The sequence below is a fragment of the Alosa pseudoharengus genome, unplaced genomic scaffold (assembly GCF_046254945.1).
Source record: "Alosa pseudoharengus isolate Yale_2024_CS ecotype anadromous, Long Island Sound unplaced genomic scaffold, YU_APseudo_1.1 YU_APseudo_1.1_scf_4, whole genome shotgun sequence".
In the NCBI taxonomy this organism is placed as follows: domain Eukaryota; kingdom Metazoa; phylum Chordata; class Actinopteri; order Clupeiformes; family Clupeidae; genus Alosa; species Alosa pseudoharengus.
Genome location: NW_027468774.1, coordinates 34,076,107 through 34,095,339, shown reverse-complemented (window position 1 = coordinate 34,095,339; position 19,233 = coordinate 34,076,107). Strand labels below are relative to the sequence as shown.

At 42.1% G+C, this 19,233-nt stretch overlaps 1 protein-coding gene across 1 annotated transcript; it reads right to left on the bottom strand.

Annotated features, from left to right (window-relative positions):
* Window positions 1-2,653: 2,653 nt before the first annotated feature.
* Window positions 2,654-7,484, bottom strand: LOC143102917 (CCN family member 3-like). Its single transcript, XM_076266709.1, has 5 exons — window positions 7,320-7,484; window positions 4,480-4,714; window positions 3,833-4,087; window positions 3,328-3,542; window positions 2,654-2,950 (listed from the first exon to the last, which is right to left on the bottom strand). Exons 1-5 carry the CDS (start codon window positions 7,482-7,484, stop codon window positions 2,654-2,656), a joined length of 1,167 nt encoding a protein of 388 aa, XP_076122824.1.
* Between the last annotated feature and the right edge of the window lie 11,749 nt (window positions 7,485-19,233).

Sequence of the window (19,233 nt, the reverse complement as noted above, 5' to 3'; positions counted from 1 at the left end):
ATAAATGGAGAGAGAATGCTTCTGAGAGAGGCCACACATCACAAGATTCCACTATCAGAGAAGTTTGTGTTATTTTGTCGTTGCATCTGATGTTAGCGGTAAACAATATCTATAAAGTACAGAATAAGCTCACGGATTATTTTGCAGATAATGCATTTTGTGGTACGACTACACTCTCGTATGAATCAGTTTAGCAAAGCCCTACATTTTGTTCTGTCTGTCCAAGGAAAGTTACCAGAATAACAATCTGTAGATGGAGCACCCAGACAGATTGGCACATAAGCTTTATACCATCACCTTCATAATAGGAGGGAAACACTAAGAAATATGTAGAGGTGAGATCAAATTCTTATATGTTAATAAAGACAGTTATGCAACTATACTTTCCCAACAGCTTCATTAGATTTCATAAACTGTGTACTATGTATTGATTATTTAATGATATCCATACTTGTTCACCATTCATTCATCAATCGTCTACGCTGTCACACGCACCCATATTCCACCCTTGAGTATTTCAACTCAAGTTCCTAGATTTGTGCTACCCTTTTTCCATCCACATGGTGGAGCTATTGAGTTCCTGCACTCAGAGCCGCAGCTTAAGCTCATATGCGCATCCCACTGACACTGTAAAGCAAGTGGTATGCTGCTCCGTGCACATTTGCATGCGTCGAATTGTTGGGATGCAGACGAAACCCCCCAACATGCGTGTTGATGACGCAATTCTCGTCACACACCGCATGCGCAGGACACAGACACGGGAGCGTGTCACGGCATTAACGCTAGATTCACACCGCAAGTCTTAATGCTCAATTCAGATTTTGGATTTCAGATGTGGCCAATATTAGATTCCTACCCCAGTGAGGGCTACTGATAGACCCTGAACTGACCCACATTTGCAAAACAACAACTACAAACACACACAGCACATAGCCAACCCACTTGGCTGACTGACTACCTTCATTTCCATCAAGTGATAGAATGACACGTGTGTTATTGTATCACTTGATGGAAATGAAGGTAGTCAGGGAGAACATCTTGTGTAGCCTACATCAGAGACCTTTCTCCCAACTTCTCTGGTGCTCCAGTGAAATATTTGGAATTCCGCCAATGCAAAATTCTGACTAAAGTCGACCAAGAACATAAAAGTCTGATATAACTGTTTATACTGCATGTCACATTGCAAAACATCAGACCTGTATTGGATTTAGTCCACATGTGGAAGTGGCGTAAATCGAATAGAAAAAGTCTGATTACATGTGACTTGCACTGTTCACTGGACAACATCAGATATGTGAAGAGGATTTGGCCTGGTAGTGTGGGCCTCGCCTTAATGTTCAGAGAAATGCATCCTCCTCAGTTTATGACAGTTGTACTGTGTCTGTGCCTAATTTTTATTTTAAGTATATTTTTGGGCCTTTTTTCAGATAGGCAGGAAGCGAGTGGGAGAGAGAGAGATGGGGTGGGTTTGGCAAATGACCGCATGTCGGATTCGAACCTGGGTCCCCGTGGGCACTTGGACCCGTTCATGGTATGGGTGTTGTAGCATGTTGCGCCACAGCGCCCTCTGTGTCTGTGCCTAATTAATTGTGCTTTCCTCTATTGCACGACAGAGGAAATGAGACTTTTATATAAAAAAATACATATTTATTACCACATTGTTAATCAGTGAGATACTGATTATTAGGAACACTGGAACAGCTTAGTCAAACACAATATATAATGTAAGTACATATAAAGAAAATCAAATACTGTATATTGCTATTTACAATAGTTATAAAATAAACAATAGATTATATAAACATTGTGCATTTCATACATGCAAAGGCTAACTTTAGAGCACATACTGTATATACAGATACTGTCCTCTGTCCTTCATAAATGAAATAGGAGGAATCTGAGGCGAAGGGTTTTCACAACACATCCTATACGCTGTCCTTGACATGTACAGCACTTTCAAACATGTGCTTTTTTACTGTCAAATTGGGACACCATGTCTGACTCTTGGCCCACATTTCCAGACACCGTATCTGTTTGCTTAAGTCGGAGCTCTTCTCCCGGCCATGCAGGGCCAGAGCACGTCTAGCTGCGGAGATCCACATGGCAGTGTGAGAGTTACCTTTGCCCTCCCAGTCCCATGGGCCCCTCACAGCTGTGGTGGGCAGACATGGCCCCAGGGCCTGGGAGAGGTCACCCATCTACAACGGCCTCGTGTGAGGAATTCAGCTGAATAGATCGGGCCTTTGTGGCCCCCTATCTATTGCACCAATACATGTATCATTATGATTATTATAAAACTGACTTTAGGTGATCCTGGAGACACCAAGGTCACTGTTTATGACTTTTAACCAGAATTACAAGAGAGTTGTGTTCCTTCACCTGCAGAATCCTCTGGTGTCTACCACCTTTGGTCTTTAGATGCACATACTATGTGGCCCTTTGAACATCCAAAGGGTGTCTCTATCTAGGTATCAGAGTAAGTGCAGTACTTGGTACTGATACAGCTCTGAGGATAGCAGCAAACAGATCTTCTACTGTTCTAATCAAGTATACTAAAACCTTTGGTATAATTTAGGTTGCAAACAGAATAAAGCGAGCCTATTCACTACAGAGCACAGGGCTCCGAGATGATGTCTGACACTGTGTCTGAGGCTCAGAGTCTCAGGCTGCCGCTGTGCATCGGGTCTGCGCTCTGGTAGATGCCGTTTTCCTGGGGGCAGTGGTGGTGGCAGGCGCAGGTGTTGATGAACATCATGGGCCTCTTGATCACCCTGTTGTCGGGGCAGGCAAACTTCACCTGCGCTGTCTTGGTGCTGTGAGGGGTGCAGCAGCGCCCGTCGGTGCAGAGGCCGCAGAAGCGCGGGCGGTAAGCCTGGACACTAGTGCAGTTCTTGAAGGAGAAGTGGGCGGCTTTGGGGGTCCTCTTGGTCTTCAGGCAGGCGCCCTCTGTCTGAAATCACAAAAAAGGAGCTCAGGCCAACTGTGATATGACCAGCCAAACAAAGCTGGCACACATTGCATCAGATGTCAATTATTGTGCTATGCACATGTTTTGTGATATAGTATAGTTCAAGCTATGACATTTTGAAGATGTTCTACAAAATAAAAACGCCATTTCATATCTAAGTCTGTTGTTTTGTTTTCCCTTACTGTCGGTATCCAGCCATTTCAGTTCTCTTCTCCATATAAATATATTATTGTATATGAAATATAGGCCTATTGAAGTTATTATTAAATATATTTTGTGCTAAGATGGAATGGTACATATTAGGGATCACATTGCAATATAAACTCATTGACCTAAATGCTGATTTAGTGTATTGTTACCTTCACGTCGGTTGGCTCTGTCTTCATGTCACAGGGTCGGACCATGCACAGCCGGCTCTGCTTGACCATCTCACAGCGCTGGTTCTTGTTGGTGACCCTGGTGGACACCCCCATGCCACAGGTCCGAGAACAGGCTGACCATTCGGTCGTCTGCTCGATGCAGTTCACGCTGGGGTCCCAAGCATCAAAGCCCACCGTATCCTCCTGTCTGTAGGCTGTCGCAGACAAAGCAGAAGACCACTGGTCAGTACTTGGGTAAACAGTGTGGACATAATCAAAAGATGTGTTCACCAGTTTTACGAACAAATTAGGCTCAAAAGGAACCCAGAGAGGTCTGCAGGTAGAAGTGTTGACACTGTGGACATCCTCGCGTCATGGTTCACACACTCGCACCACAACACACACACTCCTCTTACCCCAGAGTACACAGAGTGAGTCTCTCACTCCGGTGACAGTGACGTTAAAGGGAGAGGGAGAGGGAGAGGGAGTGAGGAGGTCAGCTCACCGGCCATGGCGAAGCCCCCGAGGGCGCTGGCCTCCTGCTGGGGATCACACACCCACTTTTCACAGCACTCGCCCGGCACCTGGACCCGCCGCGGGAATGGACAGTCTGGACCTGGCAGCATCACGTCCAGGTTGCAGCGAGGCACGCAGGCCATCTGGCCGTCCCGGCAGGTGCACTGGTATTTGCAGCTGGGGAAAAAAGTTTCCCCGTTCTGGTAGATAGAGCCATCAAGGACACACACATCTCCCTTGTGGGCTGTGGGGGGAAATATGTATCTCAGTGTTAGAACATCAATCTATGCACAGTACTCATGATTCAGACAGGATTTTTGCTGGTAATGGCTGGGGGTTATGCACTGGTTCACTGCATGCAAGGGGACAGTAAAATCATTTTTTGTGAAATGAAATATAATAAAATGCCCTTTAAATATTGATAATTATGATGAACAAGGAACTAATGCCTCTTTATTACAATGTTAGATCCTTTATACATCACACTTAGCCTGTCTCTCATAAGAATGTATTTTGAAATAATGTCATCTGTATTGTGAATCATTTATCGTGAATACATCGATGCTTACATATCCATTATAATTACGAGACATGATATGAAAGTTCTGATGATAGAATGATAAAAGGTTTCCTTACCTGCACACACGCCGGTCCTCATGTGCGCGCCCGCGCCATAATCACACCGTAGACCCTTCCGCATGTCACACGGATTGAGCTCGGAGCAAGTCTCTCCTACTTGTCGTGCACAGACCAGACAACACGCGCAGTCATCGAGAACCAATGGAACTCCGCGCGCGCACATTGGTGGCTCTTCGGGGCATCGGCACCGTGATGGACATACCTGCGCCCATGCCAGGACGCCCAACGCCACCTACAAATACACATACCTTTATAAGATCCAAATTCATACATTTACATTCACCCTATTATGACCACAAAACGAAACAAGTTGATATCGATTTTAACTTGTTTTGAATCCGACGGTTCACTTCTTTGTAGTTTATTTACCTGTGCATACAAGGAGAAAATTATCACTTTTTTCGTGTCTCTTGGCATCTTCTTTCAGTGTGCAATTTTTGTTATGCTTCTTTGCAAATTATCGGCTCATCTGTTACGCGGCAAATCCTTTGGTGAGTGGGCCAGACTCTTCCAAAAGAATTTATACTGCTGTTCGCCTTAGCGAGGAGGTGACGATCCCTTGAAAAAATCTTATGCTGTGGAGATAGTCGGGCAGCCCATTGGCCCGTGTTGCTCTCATTTGCCCTGTATTTACACAGAGTTTCACTCAGAATTTTCCCACTAAAGTGCGCTAGTAAAAGTGGGCTCAAGTGTTCAATAGGCTAGGGGAGCCTCATTTCGTTTTTATTTTCAGAACTGTTTCAAATAATGTCCCCATGTATAGAAATATTAAATACCACATTATATATTCCAATTATAAACCACATTATTAAATTGCAAACACATATTCAGCTGACACTCTGATATGCATGTGATGAGTTTCTGTAGATGATGATGAGAAGCCTACATGACCCCTTTTCAACAGTTTGTGATTAACACACAATTACAAAAACATGTATAGCTGATGAGTTGAATTCATTTTGGCAATGAAGGACATAACTTTGTCTTCAGTGTATTGGTGGGTGAGGCATGAGAGTCTACATATCCAGATTCTTGGGCCACTCAGATCAACTCACTTGGGCACTCCATGATTAATGTGAGTAATGTACGGTCACTTCATTAACTGATTGCATGGTTGTATCTGATGTCCTTCCCCTCAGTGTCCTGAGGATGTATCAATTCTAATCAGAGGTGGAGCTCATGAATGATGAGATCATTTGATTTTAAGTTGTTGAGACACATTAATGACCTAAAATACTGTATTCTTTTATCCATGCAAAACATGCTTGGTTGTTTTTCTCACCATTCACAACAGTAGCTACATAGTATCAGTAGGAGGATGCTTAATATGGTGATGTCATGGCTGGGTGTCTGCAATGCTTGAATACTCCCGGCGCCACCGAGTCCAGCCCCAGAGATGGGCGACAGCCACGTTGGCCCAGACATCTTCAGAGAGATTACGAGGAGCCAAGTCACCCACTCTGTCAGTGTCCCACCTAGACTCCTGAGACATTGATTCCTGTATCATTGGGAATGGCACATGTGGTCAAATAGCATGACATCGTGGTAACGTAATATTTGAATATTATTATTATAATGTAATCTGAAGTTGCCTCACTATATAAAAAGATGCCTTCTGCAGAACAGTATCATGGGTAGTTCAGGCGATAATTATAAATTATGCGGTTGTTATTCTTACCACTACCTGAACTTGTTTTTCCACCCACTTAGTCATATCCTCTACAGTTAACATTGTACAGTTCGTCATGTTTGTCACATTTCATTATATTCACATTATCACAACACTTGTGTTATGGAACTTGAGCTTGTGTGTAACTTAACAAGCATGTTTGGCCCAGACTCTATTGGCTTAGGGGGGGTGTTGTTTCATGAAAATGTTCAGATTCAACTTTAGACCAGATTTTCTAATGCTCCCATGTCTTGGGAATACATTGATGTGAAAAAATTTCAAATCAAGCCCGAAACCCCCCCCCCTGAAAATTGCCTTTTCAACCCTGAAAATGTGTGTTTTTTGCCAACTTTCAAAGTACATAGTGGATTTATGTTCATGCTGGGTCCTTTAAAGGTATGTCATGAGGCATGCAATGCCGTAAGAGTACTTTGCACTACAAAGAGTAAAGTGTCAAGGTCATATTATAGGTCAAAGGTCACAAAAATGGCTCAAAATGCCTATTTTTGCAAAAAAACACAATATTCTAACATTTTGTTAAGTTCAATGTAGAGAAATGTTCATTGTGGGCCCTTTGATGGTCTTTCATGTGGTATGTCAGGCCATGAGAATAGTTTGCATTATAAAATATCCTATTTCAAGGTCATATTAAAGGTCAAAAGTCACCCAAAATGCTCCAGAATTACATTCAATAAGAAACATTAAGCAGAGATCATTACAATGCACAATGTAAAACAAAGTTGACCTCAGTCATAATGTTCTTCATGGTTCACTTCAGCTTGAACAGTGAAGATGTTTTATGAGGAGATATATACGCAAATGCTTATAACACTGTGGCATAACTTCTCTATCACTGTCATTGCTGTCAGTGTCCGTGGCAACTTGTACTTTTGTTCAGTTGCAGGGTTGTATCAAAGTCCTTCCACTCGGCGGCCATATTGCAACGCTTTTTGATTGGCACGATGTCTTCACAGCACACCATATGATTGGCTAAATGTATTCACATCACACCACATGATTGGCTCAATGTATTCACATGTCGACGTTTTGCAGAGGAAGGGGTCGGATATGTGTAGACAACAAACTAAGCCCATGCATTTCTATGGAGGATTTTTTGAGTGCTGTGTCTCCTCATTAGAAAGTATCTGGTATCATCTGCTGTATTTACCTGCTCTGAGATACTATCAGTAGATGCAGTGGTGGTCAATATGGTTGCCTCCCCCATCGCTTCTTCGTATGTTGATCCAACCAATGCTGTATCAGCCCTCTTCCGTTCCTCTTCCTTGTTCTGCATGGCCTGCAGGGCCTTTTCCCTCGCATTCTTTCGTTCCATTGTTCACTCCTACTTTCTATCAACCTGCTCCTCACAGTAACCTTTGCGGTCATTACACATGGAATGCAACAACTGCCATTCCTCATCCCCCATCTTGACCCCAAAAAGGTGTTCTTGGGACTCTTGTGCTCGTTTCTCACTTCGTTTGGACTGTGGCCAATTCATATTGGCGGGGAAGCGGGTATAACGGCTTCTACACACAGTTGCGTTCCATCAACGCATGCCAGTGGGTGTTCCCAACGGTAGCTATGCAAATGACTTGAAGTATAACCGTAATTTGATTGGTTGGTGCCGTCTGTCGATTGGCTTGATTGGCCGGTGCAGCAACAGCTAAACTTCTCAACGCGAGCGACGGGAGAAACGCGACGCGACGGACCCACAATTCAGTTCGCCAACGGATCACTTGAGCCCATGTAAAGTGAATGGGATGCGTCTCCAGCAACGCAATGCACGCAGCTGTGTGTAGGAGCCGTAAAGGGCTTCAATTCTGCTGGCAATGTATTGCTCCCCAATGGTATATATGTTGCAGAACAACCATTGGTCTTTTAAAGCGAGAATCTTTGCCGCCATAGACCTGGTTCGCAGGACTTTACCGGCCCTTGCAGGGTGAAGAAGATACATCATGCACACGAGGGAGGTCAGATGCTTCCATATAGGCCACATCTTCAAGTTCCTTCTTGGATTTTGACCTTGTTCCATGAATACAAATCGCCATTGTTAATTCGACAGTACTGGACATGCCAAACTTCAATTATGGTGAATGTGGGTTTTGTCACTGAATTACAGCCACATCACATGAGACTGTTTTTCAGAAACAAAATATCTTAACTTGTATGACACTTAAATTTTCAGTTCAGTAAATTGCCAGTAGTGTGACACAGGCACGGCACTACGGGTGGGCCTGGATGGGCCTAGGCCCACCCACTTTTCAACAGGCCCACCCAAAACTTTTCTTTAAAAAAAAAAAAACTTTTAATATAGTCGTTGTTTAGGTAGGCCTACCTTAAACGTGCACAAACGGTCTCGTTGTATCGCTGCAACCAGGAGATGAAGGATAGCTGAGATCCATAACACCTAGCACATCTCTATGGGTTAATAATGGCTTCTGAAATGTTTTTTTTTTGTTTGCAATGCAGCTTGTTGATATTGTGATCGTTGATCCGATTTGCATTTAAGGGCCTAATGGGTGTGATTGATCTTTATGAGCTCTCTTGGAGCATGTTTTACATGACAGATGACGTTGTCAATGAACAAGTTCTGTGCCCGAGGGGTAGGCCTAGTAGCCAGCTGATTTTGCCAGGGCTTCAGCCCCGAATGTATTTTGTACAGTTGACTAACAAATATGAAACCATTATTCCGATCGCGCATTGAAACTTTGAGATGAGATGGACGTATTTAACATACAAGCGGACACGGGTGAACTCTTCTTCATGCAGCAGATTTAACATGAACGTTACCTTCCATAACACATAATTTGGAACGTAGGCTACGTGCGCGCGCGAGGTTGGGCATGTCATTGTTTGCATTTAATATTTGGTGTAGGCCTACGTTACAAGGAAATCATGAAGTCATCAATAACAAGGTGGTAGTGGAGTTATCCTGTTCTCGTCATTTAGACTAGCCTACAAGTTCAGGTTTGTTATCAGCCTCTAGCCTACAGTCTCGAACTGGCCAAACAGTGGTGGCCTGCTTTGCCTAGTTGTAAAATCGAATTAGTGAGTCTTCAATGTTCCCTTCTCCCTAAGCTAAGCATTACAAACCATATAATGCATATTGCTATTTAAAAGCCACTCTGCTAGGTGGCTATATAGTTCGTTTCTAGCAAACAGAAAATGTCAAGATAGCTAAATGTCATTACATCCTCTAATTGTCAAAATTTTATTGTCCATAATATTTAATAAATGTGGTGCAAATGAGGCTTGAGTCAGTGGATTCATTTATGAAAAGTGAGCAGCAAGTCAGGCAAAATGGAATTATGAAAACCGTTTAGACTCTATGGGCTAAGCCCCGAATGTTTTCAACTGCCCTGCATATTGATTGAAACTGTCGGGCAGTGTGATTGATCTGTATTGTTGAAAACCTAAAACAAATGAAATATTCGACTTCATGTTATACAAGCAGAACTAAACTATGTTTGGGGGAAATATTAGATTCCCACTTTTACAGCCTATAGGCCTTAGGTATATTCGAGAGATGCGCTAAAGCACAGCCAGCAGGTATGGTGCGTAATGGAGATTCCAAAGCGCTCTTATTTGGTCAGAACCAAGGACAGTGATCGAGGATAGGTACGTCCGTCCTTTTTACAATGCAACAAACTATTTAAAGAGCATCAAGCTATTCAAATCTCTATTATGTAAGCACAAATAATATAACAGTATATTAGTCAGTCATTTTTATTAGGTTAAACAGTGATTTGATAAAGTTTTTTTAAGGCCCACAATTGGTCTGGCCCATCCAAAACTGGAATCCTGGCGCCGTGCCTGGTGTGACACACTTCAACGAGAATCATGATTTGATAAAGTGTGGGAATGTTATTGATTTTTTTGGGGAAAAAAGGCATTTCGGTGACCTTTCACCTACAATATGACCTTGACATTAGACTTTTCATTGTGCAAAGTATTCTTACGATATGACATGACACATGTGAGATCATTATATGGTCCAACATGAAAATATTTAATGTTATATTAATATAATATATAATGTTGTAATAGGCCAAAAGTGAAAAAGCTGAAATATGGCAAAAAACATGCATTTTCAGGTTTGGAAGAAAATTTTAAAAAAATTACACAGGAGTGCTTAAAACATCTTGTTGCATCAGGAAATCAGGGCTATTGTGGTATTTGGTATTAACACCCCCAGTCTTAGTTAAAGTGGCTCAAGAGATTTAAAGTTCCTTGTGGAATTCTGGACTCGTACGATATTCGATCGGAGTTATCCTTCTCAGTCAGTGTCTCTGCTTTCATGCCATACTGCCTTAAAAATAGCTGACACTAGGTAATGAAATATCTCCTCATCAGAAACAGGAGTTGGAGGAATGGGCCTTGGGTTGTTTAAGTCTGTGGTTCTGGCCCTAATCCTGGTAGCAGCTGATATGTTGCCATTGTCTGCCTGGTGCCATGTCCCCCTGACATGATTCACAGCTTCTCAAACACTTCCACATTGTGAGCTGAAAAATGTGCCGCTCCGCAGGTCTGTGTTTGCTGACAGTGTCTGCACCGGGCCGTCCAATGGCACACGCGGCTCGGGTGCCAAAGCTTGCGCATGCCTAAGCTCTTCAGTAGCCCCTGCTCAGGGAGGCCCTGACCAAGGACACTTTTGGACTAAAACTGAGGAGCTCCCAGGAGCTTAATAGTAGGCAATATCACTTCCTCTAAATGTACTTTATCGATCATCCTTGATCAGTCTTTACTACGCATATGTAGTGACATGAAGATAATATCCTGATGTGTGATATATGCATGGCCACTTAATTGTTGCTGTAAAAAAGCATGGTCATACAAATATGTGTCACTTATATTTACATGCATGCACTATGATATTAACACGTCGAAATTTGAATTAATGGACTTGATATTTCATGCAGTGGACTTACTTACTGGACATATTTTAATTAACATTGAATAGCATCATTTTAGTCATGTCAGTATGAAAATATTCGGGGTTAAGCTTTTATTTCAAGCTTAATATAAAGAAAAATGTTTTTTTTTAGATAAGATTATAAGATTGGAAAAAAAATCTCACTTTAATGACATCCATTACTGTATATTGACTTTAAGAATGTAAGATCGACTTTCGGCCAAGCCAAATCCTCTGGAACGGTTTCAGCACTCAGGTTCAGCGAAGATATGCAGTCGATAGAACTATTCTGTAGGAGTGTGGTAGGAAGTCTACCTACGCACATTTATGTGTCCCGTGAAATATTTCTGGGGGTGATATGTGTGGTCAGAGAGAGTGCGAGAAGACTGGTGAATAATAGTGAACACGTCTGGGCGCTCTCGCTGTTGGAATCTGTTCAGACAGACTGTCTGCGCTGCTTACGCGTGGCCAGAAGCACTCCATGTGAAAATATACTGCCCCGAGCTGCGGTGGACATAGGAAGTCCGTTGGTCTGGGTGCTCCATGTATGACTGGTGGATTGGACCCAAAGAGATTATTTATTCTGGGAAAATATTTTAGAGGTTGCCACGGTGACTGCAGAGATTAGTGTGTGTAGTCTGCCGTAATTTGCCATTTATTGATATGCCACCATCTCAAAGGTTGGCAGAGGCAAGCAGGATGTTGAATCAAGTCATAATGTCAGAAATGTCTAATCTGTCCCTTTGTCCTTAAAAAATATGAGCCCATTTAGCTTTCCAAAAACGGGAGATTTTTTTTTTTTTTTTGGGGGGGGGGGGGGTCAGTGTTTATACCGGACCTGTGTTTGCATATTTAATACGTTTCATACACGTGTTTCAACACTGCATTTCGGTCGTTGCTTTTACCTTACCATTACCTTAGCATGCCAGTTATGTATCCGCCAGCTGCCTGCCTGCAGTCTACTTCCAAAACTCCAAAGCTGCTTGCTGTCAGATTTGGTTCCGAGGGCACAAGTTCAGTGTATCAACAACACTCAATAACAGTTTATGTGATGTGTTAATCAATTACATTCCCAACAATTTCACAACAGCTAGTTCTGGAGTAGGCTAGGCCATTCAACTAGCCTGCTTGCTTACGACGAGACTCAGGCTGGGCAGTCGGCACCCGCTTCCTTATTTGGGTTTTGGGTTGCCAGGTTTTAGCAAAGATAATGAATGAGTAGCAAGATGGGTCGTCCTAGTTCATGTCTATGAGGGCAAAGTGGAGTTCAGTCAGAGACGTGCTCTGGTTCAGTTCCCGCCTGCACAGGGGCGTGTCACTGACGTATGACTTACGTTTGAACGCCTCGGTTCCACGCCAGACAAGCCGGAGTACAAAATAAACTTGGTGTACACCTTCATTAATGTTGATTTTCTCCCGACTGGAGGGTCATACTATCACGACATTCTACTGAAATAGGGAGGAGGGTTTGGAGATCATGATACCGTGTCCGAAATGTGCATCCATTGCTCAGAAAAATAAGGCTTTGACAAATTCTGGGAAATTCTTGGATTCTGCCATAGACCTCAATGTTAAAAAGAGAGCCCGATCACTGCATAAATGTGCGGGGGCGTGTACTGCTACCCTATTTGCGTAAATTTCCAGGGACAGGAAATGGCCTCTCATGAAGTATCTTCGTAATCAACCATCTTTGGTTTTAGCCTATGACAAAACGGTTGAAATTGAAACTAAGTGATCGTGTATGTGTAGGGTGTATTTCATACACAATCTGGCAACCTGAATGGATCAATGATTTTAAAATGAAGTTTGATGGCCATGCAAATTAGAAATAAGAGAGAAATAACAAAACGGGAGGGTGCTGGGAGATGACCTTGAAATACGAGAGAAACCCGGGAAAAACGGGAGTGTTGACAGGTATGCTGCTCATAGTAGACTGTACTCCAGTGATCAGCCTTGGTCAGTCTTTACTTGAGCATGTAATAACTATCAACTAGTGACATGAAGGCATTGTCTTGATGTATGATATAACCATGGCCATTTAGTTGTTGCTGTAAACAAACATAGTTAAAAATACATCATTCCTATGTGCATGCATGTACTATGTTATATGCTGTATTCAGTAGAACACGATCTGTGTGTGTTTGGATGGATTGAAAGCCTGAATGCTCCTTGCTGGTTATCAGGCCTGAATCAGTATGAATAGGCTAGATGTGGTCTGGGCTTGATATTGGACTTACATGGCACCTTCAGGTAGACTACATTATCTGCTTTGCCAGTTTGTCACATTGTGAATTCACTCCTACAGCCACCCACCCCCCCCTCCACTCTCCAACTTAGCAAGTCAGGACAGCAGACTGAGAAGGCTTACATGGCTGAGCGATTAAACTAAACTTCGCTCCATTTACATTTCTGTGTGCCAAAGGCTGTGTTCCTCCAGATGAACAGAGTAGATTTGCTGGAGAGTAATGAGGCGCTGCACAATCACTTTAAGAGCAACTGGCAAGATACTACTGCCTACAGAGTAATGTACAGTACATAGTTATTCATTTAGCAGATGCTTTTTTAAAAGCGACTAAGGGCCTCCTTACACCAAACAACTGACAAGATTTGGGAAAGATTCTTGAAAGACTGCAGAAGAAAAGAAAGAAGTATTTTGAGTAAAGCTTGAATTTCCCTTTTCAGTCCTTGGTCCATGAGTATGTGGTGCTTGAAGCATTTCAGTGATTAATCATATATGTGATGATATAAGTGAGCTAAAGCATTTGTAGTTGTATTGAGTTGTATTTTAAAGAGGAAATAAAAAAAAATCATTTTTTTATTATTGTTTTGAACTCTATACAACTTCATAGCACCTAATGTTAAGGCATGGTGTGTAAGTAAAACGACCCCTTAGTAAAAATCAGCTTTTGTTAGCACTCTGAACATGATATATATTTCAGTCGGAAGTTCAAAAACTGCTAGTTGTTCCAAAACATTTCCATGGTCTTTTCTTCTCCTAATCCCATGGTAAGAAGGACACTTTCCCTTCACTGCTGTCAAACAAGTTGGAAAAGGAAAACATCTTGGAATTGACAGGCATATCCAACTATAGCCAAAAACAGCCTGCTCAATCTTGGGAGGTGTGTGACAACTTTTAGAATTCCAACATTCTCCATAGGTCTATGGAAGAATTTTTACTTAACAGCTCATTTAATGGTAGAATGTACAAGCATGTTTTTCCTGGAAGAAAACTGACCAGGCTGTGAGGTCATCTCAGGAGATGATGCCTGACCACTGGGAGGTCAAAGGTCAACTGAGGAGGAGGAGCAAGGGCCCAAAGTGTGTGAGGTCTGTGTGTGTGTGTGTGTGTGTGTGTGTGAGAGAGAGTTTGTGTATGAGGATGTGGTCCCTCTCCCTTTTTAGTAATTCAGCTACGTGCCTCTGTAAATCTCTGAGAAGAATTGGATTTGTTCTTAAACTGTCTGCCAAATCAACCACCAAGTTTATTTATGGTGAATCTCCAGTCTGGAGGATGAGTCAGCACACACACAGTCAGTCTTACCCTGGGGGTGGCTGAGGGGTGGAGAGTGGTAAACACAGATCTGTAACAGAACAATGTTTGAGATTCCATCTTTATATTTGGCTGATAAAGTTTTGAAAGACAAAAAATAAAAAACAGATATGAACGCATCCTATAGTCCTTTTGAAAGAAAGATTTTGGTCTCGCTGCCACATTCTGTGAAGAGTGAAACATCTCCTTGGCATTTTGGATTCCACTTCACAAGGAATGACCCCTGCTTTGCGGGTTACTATTGTGATGTCCCAGACTGGATGTTTTAGGAATCTGGGAAGTGATTTCAAGCGTGACATTTGTTTTCACTGCACATGGTGTGGAGCAGTCCACACAGGGATCTCAGAACACTTTTGGGCAACAAAAACAAGCAAATTTATGAGCTAATTTTACTATTATTTGTAGAGCCACTGGCTGGCTTGACAAACAGAACAGTGTCTGGAGGGAGGGTTGGGTTTTCTCAACAGCGCTACCCTAGTGTCATTGGGCATAACTTCAAATACAGGCCTGGATCAATGACCTTAATGTTCTCCCAGTTGTTCCTCTTTGAATCTTTAGCTGAGACAATAATGCCTTAAAGGGACACCAGGCAAGCTTGATGCTTTTTCTCTACGAAACTCCGCCTTTTTCGGTCAGAAAGCTCTTTTCCTTTTCTTTGCATCTTCCGTCAAGTGTTTTCGCTGCTTCTTTGCTGGCTCTGCAATTGTACACACGTTTGCAACAATCGCTAGCGTTTCGTTAGCCTGCCTCTGTGCTGTATGCAGGATGTAAACTGATCCTGCTTCGGTCGGCGGGTACGATACACTGAACTTGCAAGCGGGATATTCTTCCTACAGGCAGTAGGGGCAGGCGAGAGAGTCTTCATTCGCCCTGTAATGAGTCATTTAACCATATACCGACTTACGAAGATGAGTAATTAACACGAAAATGTTGCCCCTTTAACAATGGTGTCCCTTTAACAACTGTTTATGTGTTGTTCAAGTTGTTGTTCTTGTGCCCCTGTAGTCACATATAAATATCGTTCAAATATTTGACAATGATTGGTATTTAGCCAATACTTTGAATAGCCATTACTATTTTTGAATAGCCACCTGTTTTACACTGTTTTCTCAAAGCATATCTCTAAATATTGAAATGGTTTCACATCAAATTATCATTGGCAAAGTGCCCATGAAGCAAGGTTTTAGCATTTCACAGAGATAGTATGTTTTGTATACTGTAAATAAAAGTCACAGTGTCTTGGAAAGCCATTAGTGTGTTAAAGCTTGCTTGACACTGACATTACTGAAGTCTCTTAACTGATAACTGTAATAAAGAGTATGTGATAGGATAATTCTAAACATTAAATAAAACATACACTATGCTTGATGCTTGACTGATTGTACGGTGTGTAAATTGAGATATTGAGGGTCACAGACTGGCGGTATGTGGGCCGCACTGGCCACATGGTGCTACAGACGTTTGTTCTCCGCAACTCTACATCCTGTTCACCTCAGGAAACACTGACCACAAGTTTCCGGACACACTTCCATGTGACCTGGCACACGGTGTGGAGGCAGCAGCAGAGCAGCAAGCCCAGTTTCCCATAGTTCTTACCTCAGCACCCCAGGCCACTGCCAGGCACTGAAGAACCTCTTTTTGCTCTACGTGAAGTGAAGTGAAAGTGACGTGACGTCTCTGGTCAGTTGATTTTGCATTTGTGATCATCACAACAGAGAACATCAAACAAGCCAACAAAACACACAAGTGAACAAAGACAAGTAACAAGCAAGCAAGTAAACAAACCAACATACAACAGTGAAAACTGTGTGAGACTGACCTCTTTCATCTCTTCTGTCTAAACATATTTTAAAGAAAAAACATTATCATTATGTTCTTTTTGTTTCAATTTAATACAATGTTATTATTATGTATTTATATAATATACATTTTACATTTCTGTGTAGCAGGTGTATACTAAACATGTTGGCATGTATCGGTGCTTGAATTGATGAAATCTGTCTTATTTCCTCTGATGTAGTATACATTGTAGTATCAATGTATATGCCAGGAGTGTCATAAATCACCGTTGACTTTTTACTCTTCAACAAAGACAGAGTGAACAATTATCTTTGTGCTCAACACAAGGAGAAATGATCCTCATGTTTTTAATATCCATCAAACCTTGATTTGATGTTGAACGGTGAAGAATATTGATTCAACACACAAATATAAGATTGCAATAAGACTAAGCAATTTACTATTATCAGCAAAGTAAACCTACTAAACGCAATGTCTGAAGTAGGCAACCAGATAAATAGCTCAGTAGCTATATTACCAACTGAATATTATCTATCATCCTTCTTCAGCATGATTCAGTAGTTTAGGATGCGTCTGACTACCTGTAGACTGCTGAGTGTCAGGACATCTTAATGTATTTGTTATGGTCCAGTGAAACTGCAAAAGTGTGGTGTTAAAACTTGGATTCAAACTTGCAGCATGGGTCAGTATGCAACACTGTGACCTCTCAGGAATCCCACTCTATTTTTGTTCCTTTGGAAGTCCTTCTCCTTGACCTTCCTCAAACGAGCCTGCCGTGTAGGCAGAGAGTGACCCTGCATTGTGACGCACACACAGCTATGCCATGTTTGCCTTGGATAATGCCAGATAAAAGGTCAGGAGCGTTTGATGTGCTAGCCGGGCTCATTAAATCCCAATTGGAGGAATGTAGCACCTGAACAATGGCACAGGCCTGGGCCTTGGTTGTCCATTAACAAGCTGTCACCCTGTGGAAACTGATCTGGAATGCCGAGGTCTCCTAGGAGAGGGGCAGAAACGCCTGGCTGAAATGTGGAGGTGCGTCTTCCGCGGGCCACAATTTACGGCACATTCAGTTGGCTGTTTACCCAGGTCTTGTGAGTTGCATTGAGAAAAGAGATTTACAGGTATGCAGATCGACCATAAGCACTGCTTGCAGAATTCTCAGCAAAGCTTGGGCCAAAGGGTATCTCCTACAGCTATACCATAACCTTTCAGCTATGTCGAGTTACAGAAACTGTAGCCTTAAGCTGTTCTAGCTATCAGCTGGTTGTGCATTTTTTACCTTTTTAAGGCCTGTGTGTTCGTGGCAATGCTGAAGGTTCCAGAGGTTTTGGCCAGTTGAGTGTCTGCACAAACATCTCCAACTGTCTCTCAACGTGTGCTCCTGTGCTTTGCAGCCGTGGCCTGGGTGAACATCAAATATGTCTGTTGTTGTGGGCCAAAACTCTTCAGCCACACTGGAATGATGTGCACAAACACAAAAGGTCATCTCTGGTGCTGAACAACAGTCGTCTGGTCCAGGTATTCCAAAAGACGTACGTAAGAAGTAAAATCTTGGGTAAAAGTTAATGGCTCACCATGTGGCATCTCAAAGGGTTATAATATATATAAAACTTTTTGTATTTCTTTGCCATCAGTTTTCATTTGTGAGATTATCAGCATAATCTGCATATGGACAAGCAATTTCCTGTCTATAACCTCTGTGGTTTTGACTTAACTCTGTGGTTTTGACTTTTTAAAATTCCCATTTTGCTCAATGGGTCCCGGGAGTCAAAGGAGCAAAGATAACTAGTCTGCTAAATTTGACAACACGCTGCCAATGCCACAAATGTCACCAAGGAATCTAAAAGATAAATGAAACTTGCTTTAAGCAATCTAACTTCCTTTCCTTTAACGATAGCTCCTCAGTCACAAATACGTAAATACACAAACTCTCACACGTGCAAAGACATACTGTGTATAGAGCATTTCAACAGTAAACAAACATTAAGTTGTCTGTCACAGATTGTAACTCTAACAATATTCAAATCTGGGAAGGGATTTTTGTTTGTTCAGCTCAGCTAACATAACCAATTATCCTTCTTGTCATTATCAGTGAATCATCAAAAGTCCCCATCTTACACTGGTAAATAATGAACACTTAACATTAGGTTCCCTGAAGTAAAAGGCCGGGTAGTAAAGACCTCAGGCTACACATTCCCTGGCAAAGCTATCCGTCTGTGTGAGTGTCCTCTGCTGGTAAAATGCTGTAATTTACCACCATATTTACCGCACACTGATTTAGTCACTTTAGAAAATAATGTAAGCATGCTGACTCAGGCACAGACACAAGTGCTACACAGTTGCTGTGTTTACTCTCCTCCAGCAGGAAAGCATGTTCTGCTTGTGGTCCTACAAACTTCTGCTCCGTGCTATCTCTAAGGATAGGTCAAGGATTCAGTTCTCTTACTGATGCAAGGACTGACTTGGGAATTTTTGCATTGATCTCTGCTGACTTAGAAATGGCATAAAATGACTTAAATCATATTTTAATAGAAAAAAATATAAACAGGATATAAAATATTTTCAAGTTTACACATAAATTATGAAACTGAACTAGAACTACACCATACTTCTTGGTTATATCAAAGTCATTGCCTTTGGTTGAACTCCTTATGGTCAGGTTACATCATCCATTATCAAGATGGAAAAATGTGATTCATGATAGAGGACGCCAGACTGAGTTTCTGCCAACACTGGGGTCTAATGTCGAAATATCTGTGATATCAACGTGGGACATGTAACAGTCACACTGAGATTGTGGAGATACCAATATATTAA

Bases quoted from the DNA above. Each gene is read 5' to 3' on its own strand.
- LOC143102917 (XM_076266709.1), bottom strand. From the start codon at position 7,484: ATGGAACGAAAGAATGCGAGGGAAAAGGCCCTGCAGGCCATGCAGAAC. The intron at 4,715-7,319 runs GTAAATACAGCA...GTGTATTTGTAG, and splicing joins CTGATAGTATCTCAGAGCAG to GTGGCGTTGGGCGTCCTGGC. The intron at 2,951-3,327 runs GTAACAATACAC...TTGTGATTTCAG, and splicing joins CAGAGCCAACCGACGTGAAG to ACAGAGGGCGCCTGCCTGAA.